This window comes from Paralichthys olivaceus, chromosome 14 (assembly GCF_024713975.1).
Source record: "Paralichthys olivaceus isolate ysfri-2021 chromosome 14, ASM2471397v2, whole genome shotgun sequence".
Taxonomy (NCBI): Eukaryota; Metazoa; Chordata; class Actinopteri; order Pleuronectiformes; family Paralichthyidae; genus Paralichthys; species Paralichthys olivaceus.
Genome location: NC_091106.1, coordinates 2,268,212 through 2,287,500, shown reverse-complemented (window position 1 = coordinate 2,287,500; position 19,289 = coordinate 2,268,212). Strand labels below are relative to the sequence as shown.

The 19,289-nt window shown below is 37.9% G+C and overlaps 1 protein-coding gene across 4 annotated transcripts in view; it reads left to right on the top strand.

Annotated features, from left to right (window-relative positions):
* The window catches only part of rasgrp3 (RAS guanyl releasing protein 3 (calcium and DAG-regulated)), a 39,664-nt gene that overhangs the window by 9,048 nt on the left and 11,327 nt on the right, over positions 1-19,289 (top strand). For 3 of the 4 annotated variants that reach the window (XM_069538835.1, XM_020087913.2, XM_020087922.2), the window contains exons 2-10: positions 9,165-9,302; positions 10,582-10,684; positions 12,759-12,821; positions 13,272-13,403; positions 14,114-14,261; positions 15,260-15,433; positions 17,424-17,540; positions 17,902-18,180; positions 18,526-18,606. In XM_069538835.1, the coding sequence (XP_069394936.1) occupies positions 9,233-9,302; positions 10,582-10,684; positions 12,759-12,821; positions 13,272-13,403; positions 14,114-14,261; positions 15,260-15,433; positions 17,424-17,540; positions 17,902-18,180; positions 18,526-18,606 (1,167 nt within the window). In that variant the 5' untranslated portion in view covers positions 9,165-9,232. The remainder of the gene's footprint in view (positions 1-9,164; positions 9,303-10,581; positions 10,685-12,758; positions 12,822-13,271; positions 13,404-14,113; positions 14,262-15,259; positions 15,434-17,423; positions 17,541-17,901; positions 18,181-18,525; positions 18,607-19,289) is intronic. The other variant, XM_069538836.1, reaches the window with a different exon arrangement.

Sequence of the window (19,289 nt, the reverse complement as noted above, 5' to 3'; positions counted from 1 at the left end):
TCAATACATTCCTATCTAGTTGTCAAACATCTATCTATCTATCTATCTATCTATCATCTAAATAGTTTTACTACTGTGGTGGCCTAAAAGCATGTGTAGCTACTGCTGTCGCTGTGATTGTGTCTGTAGACATGGTTTTGCTTTGGTTGTTTTGACTGTAAGACATTAGTTTATGATAAATGAGAGTAACAGTAACTTGGTTGTGTGTTTGTGTGTGTGGGTGTGTGTGCATTGAATTAACACACTCATGCTGGCTGAATGTTGAATTAAAGCTATTGTATTTTTTTTACTTCTGCAGTGTATTGGTGATATATATGTCATACCTGACAGATGCTGCACCAAGGGTTAAAATCCTGTGTCGCTTAATGCCACGTTCTCTGTTACTAGTCATATAAGCAATTAAGAGAAGTCAGCTACTGCAGCCACATGCACAGCATCATGTATTCAAACCAAAAGATTATGGATTATAAACATTTATATTTGTGTCCATGGTAAGTGTAAAGTAATAGTAGAGATAGCCATGATGTCTAGCTGATCAGGTCCAAACTCTTTGACTCTGATCTTATCATGTAAATTCTTTTGAACGGCATTTATACATTTTCCTCTTCTTTATTTTGTAAATGACACTCCAGTCTCTTAGGTTAGACCATCCTAAAAATCATAGAATATCCTGTCGTACTAATGAACTGTTTGAGGGCTGGATTACGAGTCATATTTTTTTCATGTTGGTTAATTAGATTTTACTGAACATCCAAAAATATTAAAAATATCAACCACAGAACACAAGGTGTTCCCCCCTTAGCTGTGGCTGAGGGGGTAGAGTGGGTCATCCTCTAACCTGAGGGTCAGCGGGTTTGATCCCAGTCTTCCACATTCTGCATGACAAAGTGTCCTTGGGCAAGATACTGAACCCCAAATTGCCCTTAAAGGCTTTGCCTATCACAGAAAAAAGCTCCCCACAGATGCACTGTACGAAAATGTGTGTGACCTGGTGGGTGTAAAACTGTACTGAAGAGCTTTGAGTGGTCATCAAGACTAGAAAAGCTCTCTATATAAATACAAACCAATATCCAAAGATAATTAGTTTGAAATTATAAATAAATCAAATGTATCCATAAATAGTTTGAGTTTCTGCTTTAAAATGATTCAAAAATAGTTAGAATGAAGTAATGACCACTGAGTGCTCATGGGTCATTATGTCAACATATTGAGGGGCGTCACAGCTACTGTCATCCATTGCAGGTACCTATTGTTTGTGCTTGATTATCAAAATGATGAGGTGCTTTTCATAAAAATACTCCACCAGGTCTAACATTAAGCTACTGGTAAATGCATTGGATATAATAAAGTAATGGTAGAGGCCTTTAAAAAACATTGAGCTCATAATATTTAGATAATTGTAGGCCTACATGAGTAGGAGCCTTTTAGATTGTTGTATTGCTCTCTGAATCTGAATTCTTTCACCACAGTTTCAATAAATACAGAAAGAGATCATTCAAAAGTGTGTGATTGTGTAACAGAAACTGATTCATTTGCTGGGAGGGTCAACAAGTTGCCCTGGAAAGTACGTCAGCACCAGTTCTTTCTGCCTTCTATTTTGGTTTGCCAGCTGTACGCTGATATGTTGTGGTGTGATTGGATGAAGCTGAGGAAATGACAGGGTGGAGCTTCAGCAAGGAGACAAAGGTTCTTAGTTCATGTAACTCAAATCAGTTTTTATATTTTGCAATGTTTAAATTGGGGGTGCAGTGGTTAGCCTCAGATTCATACACTTTCCTGTAGATTGAACTGATGATTTGAGCAGATTAGGTCCCTGTGTGCCTGATGCTTACCAGCTGAAATTATAGCCCCGAGCAGGTAGGTAAAAAATACTGGAAATCTTCTATCATTGGACACAGAATGAGTACAGGACCCCGACTGCAGGATGAGTCATCAAACTGTTAAAACCATTTTCCAGGAAGAGAAACGACAGAGATTTAGACATTTGAAAAAATAGAGAAATAGAGATAAAATAAAAATGAAAACAAGATATTTTCCTTTTTTCAAGTCATGGGTCCTTCAACCTGTAGCTTAGTTCATTTGGGAAAACAAATTACTGTCCACTGTTCCACATAAGTTCTGGTAACTCATTGGTGATGTCATCCTGCGCATCATTTAGACCCATATTTGCAGATGAAATTGTGGTGACTGACAGCAGGTCAGTCTAATGCTTGTGTCATGTATATCTATGATCTTTGGAGTCACAAAGATTTTACAAATAAATAACTGATCATAAGCAGTATTATTATAATTAGATGGCAGATCAACTGCATGTGATTATAGGGGATCACTATGTCATAGTCATTATAATGGACTTAATGAGTAATACACTTAGCACACCACTATTTAGTGCTGTTGACTGTCTGATCAGGAATATCTAAGCACACACCTTCTGATTGGCAGTTGCCACAGCGACCAAACATTTGCATAACACTTATACATATCATTAGGAAGATGGATTTAAGGCCTTGCCTTTGAAAACGTGCTAAAAAAACGATCACATTTTCAAATCATTAACCAAATCACGTACATATGCTTATAATTATCTGCAACAGTTTTGAGCTAAGTTCCCAGTGACCCATAGACACATGCCAGTTACCCTTTAACCATGTGTGACATCTTCTGCCCTTAACCTTCAACAAGAGTAAGGAAAAACTACCCAAAAAAAACCTTTTAACAAGGAAAATGAACGTAGAAACCTCAGAGAGAGCCACATGTGAGGGATCCCTCTACCAGGACGGACAGAAGTGCAATAGATGCCACGTGTAATGGAGAACGTCAGAAAAATAAGAGTAATTACAGCATTGGTTAGAGTAAACAGTTTGTAACACAATGGAAGGTAAATGAATTGAGGAATTATTGTCAGTAATGGAAGAGTATCTGAGTAGACATATTGTATATCAAGCAGTCTTGTTGTAATCATAGTCCACGATCAGATGCCAGCAAGATACAGGATCCACCATTATGATCACAATCTCTGATTCACAATCCACAATCATAATCCACGATGTGGCCACAGTCGTGGCCTGGGATCTGCAAGTTGTCGAAGACAAGCCTGGACCAGCTCTAAAATAAGCTTTATCATAAAGGAAGGTTTTAAGTCTACTCTTAAACGTAGAGAGGGTGTCTGCCTTCTGATAGCTGCAAGCTCTGGCTCCTACTCTACTTTTTGATACTTTAGGGACAAGTAAGCCTGAATTCTGGGAGCGCAGTGCTCTAGTAGGGTGATATATATAGTTGGAAACCAGAGGGTGGCCGGTTCAAGTCCAGCATGGACGGAAGTTGGAGAGGTGCCAGTTCACCTCCTGGGCACTGCTGAGGTGCCCTTGAGCAAGGCACCGAACCCCCCAATTGCTCCCCAGGCGCCTTCATGGCTGCCCACTGTTCCGTGTGTGGTGTGTTCACATGGATGGGTTAAATACAGAGGTCAAATTTCTCCATGTTTGCATGTTGCATGCTGTGTGTGGGACCATACAGAGGAATCTCTTAATCTTAATATGGTACTATGAGCTCTTTAAAGTATGATGGTGCCACATTATTAAGGGCCTTGTAGGTGAGGAGGAGAATTTTAAATTCCATTCTCATCTTAACTGGAAGCCAGTGTAGTGAAGCTAATACAGGAGAAATGTGATCTCTTGTGCTGCAGCATTTTGGACAAGCTGCAGGGTCTTTAATGACTTACTGCTGCAGCCTGATGATAAGGAATTACAATAATCAAGTCTGGATGTGACAAAGGCACGGACTAGTGTTTCTGCATCTTTTTGAGACAGGACATGTCTGATTTTTTAGATATTATGTAAGTGAAAGAAGGCGGTCCTAGACATTTGTTTTAAGTGTGAATAAAAGATCAAATCAAAGATCAAAGATGACTCCCAAATTCCTGACTGCTTCATTGGAAGCAAGGGCATGTCATCTAGCGCAGCTATATCATTAGATAATGTATGCCTAAGGTGTTTAGGGCCAAGTATCAGAACCTCTGTTTTATCTGAGTTTAATAAGAGAAAATTCTGGGTCATCCAGGTTTTTATGTCCTTGAGACATGCTTGAAGTTTAGTTAATTGATTAAACTGTTGTGGTTTTATTGATAAGTATAACTGGGTGTCATCCGCATTGCAGTGGAAATTTAGTAACCATAGTGGCCTTTATTCAACATGATAAAAGCATTAATGCTTTGGGTGTATATAGTAATTTTCCATCAGCAACTTAATCTACAAACTCTCATATATATTTACTGAAAGCAGCGTCTCTGCAATTCACGAATCATCATATTTGCTAAGCATTCTATTCGCATTCACATAAATGAAGTTCAGAATTTGGCAGAGTCAAAAGTTATGTCACTGTGCTCCAATTCCTTATCAATAAGAACTTTGTGGTGATGTTAGTGTTGAAATCACCAGACACACTAGGAATTACCACATCTAAGATTACTCCTGTTCATTTACACATTTCTTTTATACAATGCCCTCATTCTTTTCAGCGTGTACACACAGACACAATGATTGCTAATGTTGTTTCAAGTATTACAGAATGAACTAGATACTGGCCTGTGACGTCTTTTTAGCCTCTGATGGCAGCTGATTAGAAACTGAGCCCTTATAAGGTCCAAGCCCCCAGCTCCCACAATGCACTGCTAGTCTTCATTCAGCTGCCAGGATGATGTGGTTGGCTGCTGATCCTCCTATGTTACAGATATTCCAAGCGGCCCAGCGTGTCAACAAACCACAATTTGGTTTGATTTTAGTTTTATTGAGACTGGACTAGATTCAATCCTGTTCTGGTGAAGATTCATTGTCAGCCAAAGTAGCCTTTTCAACTGATTATGTAACACATTGTGTGGAGAATCCATCCATGATTACTAAGCGCATAGAGGTTTTGATCATTTCCCGGTTACTAATCTGGATTAATTCACAACATGATCTATATAATGAGCCTTTTTTGTTGAAATCCTGCATCTGCCATGTTTTTTTAAAGATGTAAGGTCTCATGCTATACTCTGAAATAGCATAACAAAATAATTAGTAATAACTTTATCATTATCATTCAGTTTATATAACAGAGACAATTATATTATTGAAATATGGGTTAATATACTGTAGTTTATAGTATGGAAAAGTTGCAAGGATATATTAATAGTATACTGCAGAATATATTTTACATTATATACATCTTTCAACACATATCAATCAATCATTTTATAACATTTTATTTGTGTAGCCCATATTATGCCCATATAATATAACAATAATATTAATATAACAATCTATCTATCTATGGAGCACTGTTAAAAAAACAAATTGTAGTTGTTCACAAGTTAAGTTCTTCACAAGGCAGTAGAATAAAGTCATAAAATCACAGTTTAACATGGCAATTATCAAAAATAACATAAGTTTCAGGTTTTTGTCTGGACTAGTGAGCAGAGACACAGAGGATTTAACAGGGTTCAGTGAAGATTGTAGACAAGTCTGGGTTCAAAGAGATTATCTGTGAGATCCAGAGTCTAAACCAAGAAGGCGGCCTGGGAGCCAAACAGAAAGCAGGCCGAGCTGCGATGTCATGGACACAAGTGAAACAGGCACCAAGCCCAATCCACAGAGCTCTAACTATAGACATATTTCACCAGTGGCAAGACGTAAGGACACAATGTGGTTTAGGAATGCATATTTAGACTTAAATACCCAATAGGATGAGAACACCTACATGTAACATAGAGAGTGACAGCAGTTCTAGCCATTCATTGATGTGCTGTTGATGGGTGACACAAGTAAAGGAAGATATATGGGGATGTTGTGGAAGACATCTTCAGACTTGATGTCTACATTAAAATTTTCTGCAGAAGACATCAGCTGCTGCCTGAGTTCTCCTCTCACCAGCTTCCAGAAAACATTGATAAACATGAAGTGGTTTATACTCTGCAGTTGGTTGCTGAGTTGCAGAAAATACTATGAAGGTAAAACAGCAACAGTGAGGTGGAAAGAGCAGAATTTATTTTCTTGGACTGATGACAAGGTGGAAAAGTTACTGACTGCAATTGTTTGCGATTAAATCTTGTTACTTTAGTCAAGTCTAGACTGATACCAGGGGTATCTGTGTGACCAAAGGTATCAGTTTCTGCCTTTCCAGACTAAAATGCATCCCCAGATTTTTCAGATTTAACAGGACTTAAATATACACAAAGAGAGGCAGTTATGCTACTTTATCTGTTCAATGCACAATATTCACAATAATATCAATTCATATTTACAGCATCTGTTCAATGCACACTATTTAGCTTCTGAGTTCAACAATATGTTTTGCAGAGGAGCACAATGTTTTTGCATAGGCTTTGCATGGATAATGGCCATAAATATGAGTATTGTCCTGTGTACTCAAATAAATACCAACACTATACAGTATGAAGCCATGCATCTTCCCCTCCTGCAAATATTTCACATTAAAAAAACCTTTTGAAACAAAAGAATGGATTTGGTCAACAGAAATGCTGGAATGCTTTTATTTTGACCATGTGTCTATGTCACAAATAATTAGTTATCGATAGTTATCGACAGACCAGAAGATGCAGGACTTCAGACCATATAGTCCTGACATTTGGTTTAGCACATAACCCAACTCAAGGAAATGCAGGAGATAAATCAGCAGCTCCGTTGCCAGTAGCGGCCAAAGCACATGTGAACAACAGACAACTGACAACACAGCTAATCTGCAGTGCAACTGCAGACTGTGAGTCCAGAGAGTTACGGAGATCGACGGCGAAGACTGTCGAGATCGACCAGTAGATCGAGATCGACCAGTAGATCGAGATCGACCAGTAGATCGAGATCGACCAGTAGATCGAGATCGACCAGTAGATCGAGATCGACCAGTAGATCGAGATCGACGGGTTGGATGTCGTACCTTGTTAAAGCCCTATGAGATGGATTGTGATTTGTGAATATGGGCTATACAAATAAAATATGATTGATTGATTGAGTGAATCCACAGACAGGTAAAAGTCTGTAAAAGCACATGCAGAATTGTATTACATTCAGGCATTTCACTGTTGTTAGTATAACTTTCATTGTTGTCGTTATATATATCCCTGCTGTATATAAGCAGATGCTATTGTTGATTGTTGAAACACTACTCTAAATATCATCATTACCAAGCAACAGCCAACCTGCAGATATAAACAGTGCCATTCTGGATCAAAATGGCAGGTGATGAGGAGAAATACAGTGAGCATGTTGTGGATAGAAATATCACTAAAATGAAGGGGTGGGTCACACCTACCATGATGTTTCAGCTAAAAACATGTTGAGCAGCATTTATGAAACATATTTGGTTAAAAGGATCAGATGTAGAATCCATTTTAATTGTTGTGCACCACAAACTTCAGTGCATCTTATTTAGTTGAATCTGACATGGGTTGGTTTTCAAAACTTTAGAAACTCACTTTGAAAGTGCCTCAACAGATTCACATTTTAAAACATATAACCCAACTTTTCCCGTTATTATAGCCACACTTCATAGCAAACCTCTGAACTGAGAAACAGTCTTATCGTGAGAGAAACACAATTCCTTGTAAAAGCCTCTCCCCAGCACTCAAAATGTGTGCCTGACACACATATCATGGAGGAAGCTATTATTTTCTTTGTTAAATAATCAGCCTTATTCTTTATCAATAGATTGATAATTTTGCAACAATTGAATTACTTTACTTAATCCATGTAATTTGAACCTTTACACTCGTTGATATCACTCCTCTACTATAATGTGTTCATGATAGTACATGTGACATCATTGGGTGTCTTTGTGCAACTTAACATTTATGGCCTTTACGATTAGTGACAGACATGTAAACATGACCATGCAGACAACCAGTGTGGTAGCAGAAACATGACTGTCTGCTGTTCATGTTTGTTTTGAACTACATCTACTCCTTACCCATAAAAATCATATGGTTGTCCAATAAATCAAGAAGAAGTTTAAAATAGATCTTTATGTTCAGAAGCACTTCCTTGTTCACCCATTTACTTTAGCCTACATAAAGAACACTGCATAGTTTACTGTATAGTGAGGGGTCACACTCTTGAAGCAAGCATAGCATTGGCAAAATTCGAAGTACATTTTTGTTCAAGTCTGTAATCGCTGTTGAGTCACAAGATACTTTTAAGTGTTTGGAGTTAATATGGTGTAAATATGCATGTAGGAAATAATGAATGACTTCAGACAGAACTTATTAGTTGCGTTAAGATTATTTGTTTCAGATTGTGTTGCAACACCACTATTTGTCGCAACAAATCAAAATTTTTCTATTGTGAAATACTTGGAGGAGCGGAAGATGCATGGCTTCATACTGTATAGAGCTGGTATTTATTTGAGTACACAGGACAATACTCATAATTATGGCCATTATCCATGCAAAGCCTATGCAAAAACATTGTGCTGCTGCAGTAGCAGATACTCTGCAAAACATATTGTTGAAGTCAGAAGCTAAATAGTGTGCATTGAACAGATGCTGTAAATATGAATTGATAATATTAATGTGAATATTGTGCACTGAATAGATAAAGTAGCATAACTGCCTCTCTTTGTGTATATGTATGCTTGTACATTGAGCCTTTAATGGAATTTGCCGAAATACTAAAAATGACCCTCCTAAGTGGTTTGTTTGCAAGATATTGGGGTGGCAGATCTCGACTTATGTTTGGAATTAAAAAGTGATCGTGTGCTTTAAAAGGTTGGTGACCACTGCTCAATGAAATGTTGTTTTTTCAATGGGAATTACAACAGTGTTTCAGTATTTCCTGTTAACTATCAACATTGTGGCAATCTGCTATAGTCTCATTTGTCCTGACACACTTTTATATTGTTTACACTTTTTTATAATAACTTATAAGATCTCTAACTTATAGTGTATAGTTAAGGGTATTTGGCGAGTGTACGGAATTTTTGAATGCCTCCATTGTTTCTGTTTCAAGTGGACATATAAAGATTCCAAACAGATTACTGTTACTCTTTGGCTAAACTCATCTACATAAATACATACATTTAAAAGAAGAAATGCTTTATTAGATAACTTGTTTCACTCCTGTCTCATAAAATGTTCTCTTACTTTGACTGATAATTTTCTCTCTCCTGCCCCAAAGACAATCCTGACTGTTCCAGAACTGTGGTGAAGAAGTGCTGACCTCTGTCCTACTTTCAGCTTGGTACTATGGGATCATCCACATTGGGAAAGGCAGCATCTCTTAATGCTCTTTTAAATGAATGCATTCAGGCATTTGGTAAGTACCACATCAATCAATCAATCAATCAATCAATAACATGTCTTGATGAGTAATTAATGTGATGAGGAGGGAAGAGAGGAAAGAGAAGCTCTGTTTTTCATCAAGACCAATAGCAGCATAACTAACAGCTTGTCCAAGACAGATCTGAGCAAGCTCTAACTATAAGCCTTATCAAAAAGAAAAGTTTTAACCCTACTCTTACACACAGAGGGGGTGTGTGCCTCTGAAACTGAAATTGGAAGATGATTCCACAGGATAGGAGCTTGACAGCTGAAGGCTCATGCTCCTACTCTACTTTTAGAACTTAGGGATGACAAATAAGCCTGAATTCTGGAAGCACCGTGCTCTAGTGCAGCGATATGGTACTATGAGCTCTTGAAGGTATGATGGTGCCATATCACTGAGGGCTTTGTTGGAGAAGAGGAGAAATTTTAATTTTATTCTAAATTGAACAGAGGAAACAAAGTGAAGTAGTCAGTATTACCCAAACTGTCCTTTGTAGTCATCTTAGTTCAACTTTGACTCCCCCAATATTTACCATAGTTATGTCATTTTCTTTTGCTGTTGCTGATGTTGATTAATTTACCTTCCTTCGTCTATTACCTAATCAAATCTCAGCATTTACTTACACTTTATTTATTTAATATAATGTTATTATAAATAGTGTAACTGGTTGCTTGAGCTACAGAAATTAGTGAGTATTTGGGAGTATTTTTCTCTTACGTAAGAGGTTGGTTTTATTCTACTTGTTTTTTAATGTCATCAAATCCCAGGAATCAAACTATGGGTAGGTTGGTGTCTGTGACACTCAATCCTAAACCCAATGCATATTTCTTCAAATGTATCTTTAAACATGGGTCACAGACATCAAGTCTCTTTTTTATTTTAAAAGGCTCAATAATCTTTCTATCACAAAGCATCACTGAATCTGGAGGCAATAGTTCATTTCTTAAGGACTATTTTAGGCAGCGGATGAATCCACAGTTAATCCTTCAGTGAGTATTTGAGGCAGCAGGATGGTATGTGTAGGCCTGACTCATCCAGTGTGGCACATTGATGTATTTTACAGTGGCTTTCTATGACACAAAACAAAAAGATTAAACACACTTGTCTGATGGAAAGGATGGAAAGGTATATATTGGGAAAGGAAAAAAAGAATTTCACATGTCTTATCCTTTCTGATAGTCTGAAAATAATACAATGACTTCCCTCATGGTCGATAACATAGTTACTGTTACAGGTAAAACATTGGTGACATTTTGTGCTCTCTTCACAGATGACAATGGGGAGCTGCAGGGCAACCTGCTTCCTCGAACACTACTGCTGATGCATCGTTGGTATGTGACATCCTCAGAGCTGGCAGGGAAGCTACTGATGATATATCCCAATGGGCAAAATAAGTTATTATACAACCAAAGTCCTTTAACAATATGTTAAAATATTACAAGCCAATTAACCAAGTGTAGAGTGATCCCTTACAGGAAATCCAATCTAAACCTTATTATGACAGTGGAAGTCGGATGATTAGTAAAGCTCTTAATGTTTTACTTCAACTCAGGCTGAAGTAAGGCTGCCGCTATTATTGTTAATGTAAAATGAGCAATATTGATCCTCTCCAGGGCGGATGTCCTTGGATTGGCTCACTAAGTGGTCTGTTGTGCTGTCAGATGTCAGAGTAGCTTCCTTTGCCTCTACCTCCCTGAAGTCTCCAACATGTATAACTGTATTTCACAGAAGGACTAACAGAATCATTGGTGGATGGAAGCCTTCACTTAAATAGATAGAATTTGAGAATTCTTCTTGTGTAAATGGGACACCAAAGTGACCATTAAAGAGATCTGCTCTGCAGTACAGTACAAAGGACAAGTAACTGGAATTTCGTTGCAGGAATAGAATTAATACATTTATTTTGCATGAATTAAAAGATAAGATCTACCGCTTAAAGTTTTCAATGTAAAACACAGTATAATTAACAGTTTGCAGCAGAGACCGTTTCTGATTTGAACCATTTCCATAAAACTTAAACCCTGAACGTCAGGAGACAGTTCAGGATTCCTTGGAGTCTGGCGGTGTTGGAGTAAATGCAGCAGGAGTCATTTCACCCAAAATCCTGAACTCATGGTGGTGATGAGGGATTCATGTGTTGCACAACAGGTCTTAAAGATGGAATAACTGGAAGAAAATGATATTCAAAGAATAAAAAAACATTTGGCTTGAGGGCAGATAGTGGTGATGACAGAGTTGTCCATGACTGGGACTCTGAGAGCTGAGCAATAAAAAATAAAGGCCAAGCATGAGAGAAAATACCTTCCTTTATTCACCTTTTCATTGCTTCATTGATAAATAGAAAGTGCTTTGCAAGTTGTACCTGGGCCTGCATGGTTTTCTTTTGAGTGCTCTGGTTTCGTCCCACTGTTCAGTATTATGCTTTATTAGAAATGCTTGTCAGATTGCTTCAGAAATGAGTCAACACACCTTTTTGATTGTGTGCATTTTTAAAAAATAAACAATTCCAATGTTTACACTTTGCCAGCTGTGTGGATATGAGAGAGGAACCAAGGTTAGAACTGAAGGTGTAACACTATGAGCACACTTCCAAGAGATAATAAAACACATGTGCACATATGAGGATGCTGAAATGGTTTGCACAGATATAATCTGTGTCTGATGGCTCTATCTCATAACCAAAGCAGCTCTTGTCATTGTATGTGTATTATATTTATATTACACCCAAAATACACCCAATGACAGACTACGTACATGCGTTTTGAACAATGCAAATGTCTGCCATTACACTAGTGAATTTAGACACTTACACTTGTGCTTTAGACAGAACTTTCTTTTTCTGTCCTAAACCTTCAAGAGCCAAATTAAATACAATTTAACAAGCTGTGTTCAATGTGATAGTTGGTATTTGCATATTATTCTCTATTTATTGCTATTCATTTATCAATGTTGATACTTTAATGTACCGTTGTAGTAAAATAGTTTTTGATATTTCATGCAAATAAAGCACATTTCACATTTCAACAAATGTAGTTGTGTAAAAAACAAATGTTGTGACTTGGGAGAGATGTTGATAATCTGCTTTATCTCACCTACGCACCCATGTCCAGCCGATGTGTGAGTGACGGATTGTGTGGTTGGAAATAGTATTATCAGATATGGTTTTGGTCAAGATAATGTCTCTCTGCTTGAGGACATGTTTATCAGTTTGCCATCTGAGCAGAGAAGTGATGTTAGTACCATCAGTTTAGCAGTTAGCATGCAGACACCAACACAGGCTGCATAGACACTTTAGACGAAGCAGCCATGGCTGCACCCTCAGGTGAGATGAACCAGAATGGTGTGGAGAGCCTCCCATTTGTTAACTACAGCCAATAACACATATAAGTGTCAGTAATTAATTGTCAAATCTTGTGAAAGAAAAAAAAGCCCTTAACTTAATCCCACGTACCGTGACTGCAGTGATGACAGCTGCCAGGACACCAGACTGAAGATTTGTTATTTAATGAGGTAAGGTCCTACACACATATTCATTCATCCCAACACATTAAGACTTTTGTCTCTGAACTTCTCAGACCCAGAGGAATTTAAACCCAAGACTAGAGTTTACAAGGATCTCTTTTTACAGTTTAAAGCTTTCACACTTGGAAATCCGAGGTCACAGCTATTTTCCATCATCACAGTGCTCATTGTCTGTGTGCAGGTTACTAACCCTGAGATTTAAGGGCAACACTGTTATAGAAGGAGGCCAAAAAGGGTGACAAAATCACAATTCTAAGTTGTGAATGTGAAACAAGCAGTACTGAACTTCATAAGTTGCATGTCACAAGGTCATTATCAAGTTAAGTGGAAATTCTATTGTAATACCTTTTCCAGTCTGGAGCAGGTTCATTATACCACATGTCTTCTCAGCGTCCAAATGTTTGCTGCACTATTATAAATGTGAGTGTCTGTATTCAGGTACTGGATCGTGACATTCCCTGCAGAGTTCAACCTGGACTTGGGTCTGATCAGAATAACAGAGGAGTTTAGGGACGTGGCTGCTCAGCTCGGCTGTGAGGATCATTTCAAACTCATAGACATCTCCACCATGTAAGATATCAAATGCAGACGCACTTATAATAACTATTTACATTTACATTTACATCACTTTTAGCAAGTACATTCGTAACATGTTCATTGTGGCAGGAACTTAGGCCAAATCCAAATCCCTCTCCCTTGTCCCTACCCCTAGATATGATTTGCCCTTTGCTGGGAGTGTCCCCCTCTAAACGAAACTACAAGCGACCAATGATATCACAGTGAAAAACAATACCAACTAACACTATTATATTAACAACCATATCTGAGAACTGCTGGACAGACAGGACAGTTTGATCTGTTTATTAATACAGTCAGTCAGTGTGTTTAAATTGGTTATTTCAACTGAAAAATGAGCAGGGAGTTATGACCGTCACTATTAAATGCTTATTTTGGCAGTGTGGATAGCCATTTTCCTGTTGCACTCGTTACAGCGATTCAATGACATTTTCATTTGCTTCTGGATTGAAATAAGACACTTTTAAAAAAAAAAATCATAGTTATTTTGCATGATTTCATACTTACAATTATGAGCAATTCACTTGCAGTGTTTGCCATGTTGATTCTACTATCTGTTTGTAATTTATTCAGGAATTCTTCTCCTTCGTTTTTAAGGGAGTCCTGAATACTCGCTACCACTCCCCCTACATCACAATGGAATTTATTTGTCTCTAGTCTCTTATTTTGCAACTGTTATATCGGATATTTATTTCTCCTTGTAGTCCATCATATGACTGGATGCGCAAGCTGACCCAGCGGAAAAAGCAGGCCAAGAAAGGCAAGGCCTCGCTACTGTTTGACCACCTCGAGCCAATGGAGCTGGCTGAACATCTCACCTTCCTAGAGTTCAAGTCTATCCGGAGGATATCGGTAAACAGCTTAAATTTCAGTGTGCAATTATTTCTGCGAAACTAACAGTGACAGTGTCTCTGGTCTTCTGCTCTTTTCTAATCACTCACATGCAGAACTGATCTTTATAATAACCTGCTGAATTCATATTTATGTTCCCGGATAAACAGGGCATCGCTTATTCTGCAACAATGAAGTTAAAACACACAGACCCCTGTGACCCCATGTATTTCGCACCCAGTTAGTAGCCTAGAGAAGCACAGATATTTGAACTTGCCACAGAACTGTAACTGTTTTTGTGATTCTATGACTTTTCATTCAGCTCCAACATACCTGTGAAATGCACCATCTGCTTCTGCTGTACTTTTATTTCAGAAATAATTAGTGCATGTCATATCTTTCCTTATGATATCCATCCACCACAGTAAAAGCTTACTTGATTTAAAAGGAAAGGGTCCTGCTCCTCACATTTAAAGCAATCAAGCCCCTTCATATATCAAAGAGCTCATAACAACGTATTATCACTTTGTTCCCAAAACAGAGGCTCTCTTGTGGTTCCAAGAGTCTGTAAGAGTAGAACAGGAGGTAGAGCATTCAGCTACCAGGCTCCTCTCCTTAGGAACCAGCTCACACTCTGGGATTGAGAGGCAGACACCATCTCTGCATATAAAGTTAAATTTTAAACCTTTTTGATGAAGCCTATAGTTAGAGACACTGTTATTGTTTTCATTTTAACTAGTCGGAGCTGATACCTGATGGTGCTCAAGTGTTCTTAGTCTCTCTGGCCTCTCCACAGTCACCAAAGTGCTGCTCATTGTGAGAACTGTTGGGTTTGTCTATATTAATACGATTTTAAGGTCTTGACCTTCTATGCAAAGTGCCTTGAGATAATGTATATTATGATTTGGTGCTATACAAATTGAATTGAATTGAATTGAATTGAAACCTTTTAAGACCATGCCACTGTGCTGAAACTATTGAAAAGTGACATCTCATCTGTAAATCTCTTTTGTCTCCAGTTCACTGATTACCAGAGCTATGTGATCCACGGCTGCCTCGTAGACAACCCAACTCTGGAGCGTTCCATTGCGCTGTTTAATGGTGTGTCTCAGTGGGTCCAGCTCATGGTGCTCAGCAAGCTAACCCCTCAGACCCGTGCAGAAGTCATCACCAAATATATCCATGTGGCTCAGGTAAGATAAGCAGGAGGTAGTTGATGTTGAGGATTTTCACTTTTACTGTTTTTTCTCTAAATATGAAAATGACTTTAAGTGACTAAAATTCTGTTCCTCCAATAATGATACAAACAGGGAGGGACCCTGTTTGTATTTGCAAAGCTAAGGAAGGAGGCTGATTAGCGTCCATATGATAAATTGCAATTGGATTTCATTTAAAAAGAGTTTTTTAAACGGGGAAATTGCTTTTCTAGTTCACATCTTTACACAGATTCACACGGATGGTGGTGCCATGCAAGACACTGACCTGCCCATCACGAGTAATAGGGGTTCAATCTCTTGCTCAAGAGCACTTTGACATGTGGACAGGAGGAGGTGGGGATTGAACTAGCAGGCCTGCACATCCCATCCTGAACTCCCTCGCCAGCTGAAACTAAAACCCACTTAACTCCATATACACATGCAATTAAGATGTATTTCATATCCAAATAGTATCTAGATTTAACCTGATGCGCCTGAGGTTCTATTGAGATCATTTTGTCCAGCTCATGTTAAAATCCTCCTCATAACCTCTTAGTAAGCTCTTAGATATTTTCCTGTAATCATGGGATATTAAAGGTGCAAGATAAGGTTTACTTTTTTGGTGATGAAAGTCTGTAGTTTTCTGTCCTGGAGGGAAGAGTGTGTATGGCACCACAGCACAGAAAGCACAAAGCACCATAGTGTTTGTGCAGGTTCATGCAGGTGTTCACTCAGCCTGTCACCTTTTAAAAGTTCAGTGTGTAAGATTCAGGTGACAGGGATCTATTGAATAAATGGGCAAAAGGTTATAATAGATAGATAGATAGATTACTTTATTCATCCCCGAAGGGAAATTAAGTCGTCATAGCAGCTGGTATATTTGAATACAATAAAATACAATACAATAGAATACAATAAAATATTGAGGTAGAAAGAATAAAAACAGAAACACAAGATGAATAGGTAGATAAGATAACGTGCAGTGGCAATATGATGGTAATAGTACTGATGATATGATGGTAATGTTATTGTTAGACAGTATATAAAAATAGTACAGTATATATATATAATATATAATATAACATTATATATATTTATATAAATAGTAATTATACCGATATAATAACAGTATATAGTAATAATGGCAGCAACAGTATATCTAATAATGATAATAATAGTAGTAATAATATAATAATAATAATAATAACATGTACACATGTATAAATATGTGTATATAGACTTATATATACAAAGAATATACAGAGTATGATATAATATAATATGATATGATATATAGTAGAGGTATAAATATAAGTATTTAACTATACAATAGATAATATAATATACTATGAGTGTAAGAATATGTAGACAGAGTGTGCAAAAAGACAATATTATTGTATAAAATCATATGTAATATCAATATGGTTTAAATTAACACATATCACATATGATGAGAAGTAAATGTTCCAGTATATGGGGCGGAGTGTTTCGGGTATTTATTTTCAAGTTAAAACCTGAGCTTATTGTGTGGATCAAATAACCCAAATCTATATGAAAAAATATTACTAACACTGGGTCAAAGATAATTCTGTATACCATTTATCCAGATTTTTTGTGGTAGCTTCAGTTGTCATAAAAACTAAAAAGGTGTTTTGTTTGTCCAGTCTGGACTAATGTAAAAAACATGGCGGCCTCTGTAAAGAGGGTCGATTTAAATATAAAGTATTTAAATATAAATGGATAAAGAAAAGAAAACTATAATTCATACAATTTAGATGAAACGAACTAGTGAAAACATTATGAGGATTATTCTACATTAAATATCTGCCAATAGTTCCCTTTCACCTAAATCTTACACACTGGACCTTTAAAGTCTGTCCTTTATTTTTAAAATGTGTCATTATATTGTATTATGTTAACAGATGAATCAGTGGTGTGATCAGCAGTAAAGAAGTATAAAATTCCACGACCTTCTCTCTCTAATCAGAAACTTCTGCAGCTGCAGAACTTCAACACTCTGATGGCGGTGGTGGGGGGACTGAGCCACAGCTCCATATCTCGACTTAAGGAGACTCACTCTTATCTGGCCCCAGAGGTTGTGAAGGTAAGGCTTTTGATGTAATTCAATATGTGTATTCCACTCAATAAATTTTTATTTGTATAGCGCCAGATCATAACATACGTACATCAAGGCTCTTTGCATAGTAAGGAGATAGGAGGTGTCTAATTTTAATGATATTGCGCAAGTGAAAGGAGGCAAAGCTAATGCCATCCAAGGTAATTATCTGGTCAGACAATGTTTTACTGAGGTGAAGGGCCAAGTACAATGATTAGACCCACACATATTCTATTTAAAAGAATCAGATGGTTCACAGTATCAGAGATAGAACTAATGAAATGCTTTTCCTGATCAAGTCTCTGATCTGACCATGATACTTACCCAAATCTTCCACCCCCTGCTTCAGATCTGGAGTGAGATGACGGAGTTGGTGTCTTCCAGCAACAACTACTCCTGCTATCGCAAGGCCTTCAGCGAGAGTCAGGGCTTTAAAATCCCCATCTTGGGTGTGCACCTCAAAGACCTCATTGCAGTGCATGTTGTCTTTCCTGACTGGGTTGACAACAGTAATAAAGTGAACCTGGTGAAGATGAATCAGCTTTACATGACCTTCAATGAGCTGGTGTCATTGCAAAGTGCAGCAGCTCAAGTGGAACCCAACATGGATCTCATCTACCTGCTAACGGTGAGGGATTACCATCCCACTGAAAACAGCTGTTAGATAAACATCCTAAGCAATCTGCTCACTTGCCGCAAACTGTCATCCAAAATGGTGTTATGAGACATGCGCAAAAAGAGAGGAGCTGTTTTTTTAAAAATGTTGAAGACTTCTCGATAGTGCTCTGTAGATTGTACTCATTAAATGGAGTAGGGACACTGTAATATGAGGGAGAAATTCAACTCTGAAATAATAGAAACATACAAGGTGATCTATTAGAAAGTTCTAGTCTATTGAATCACATTTACAAAATTGCTAGCATCTATAGAATGATTAATGAACTAATCAAATCCATGATCCTTGTGTTTTTAGCTTTCTCTCGACCTTTATTACACAGAAGATGAGATTTATGAGCTGTCATTGCTCAGGGAACCACGTAACCCAAAATCATTGGTAAGTTTCAACTGCCATGGATTGTATTTTGTGCTCTGGGTTTTCCATACTAATTGAGTCCAGTTTCAACAAACTGATTCATGTCTCCCCATCCCTGCTGCTGAAAAACACAGCACAGATTGAAGATATCACCAACATGCTCAATGACTGGTGCCCGGTTTCCTCCAGACATGATACATAGAACTGTGGTCGAACAGTTAAATATTGGTTTCCTCAGACCAAAGGATCGTGTCGAGTCGAGTCCTTTAGCTTCTTTAGCTGCTTCCATGTTTAATTCACTGAAGAGATGCTTCCATTTGGCCACTCTGCCATAAAGTCTAGGTTGATGAAGTGCTCCAGTAATAGTTTCCTTCTACAAGTTTCTCCCATCTCCACACAGATTCTCTGGAGCTTAGTAAGAGAGTGACAAGCTGTTTTCAGACATGACCCGCGGACGATCTCAGGGGGGTTGGGTCTGGACTTTCTCCGCAGCTTGCCTTTCACACATGAACAACGGAGCGTGAGATTCTCTGCTCAGACCTGTTCAAAACAACGGGTTGTGCACCAGGCAGGGGCAGGATGGAACGTATTCATTCTGCTGAGGACAAACTCTCTTGAAATCTTCGTCTCTGTCACTGGTTTTTCATCATGAGATATGCTTTATTTATTCATTTATTTTTCATTTTTGTGTCTGTTGCGTGTAA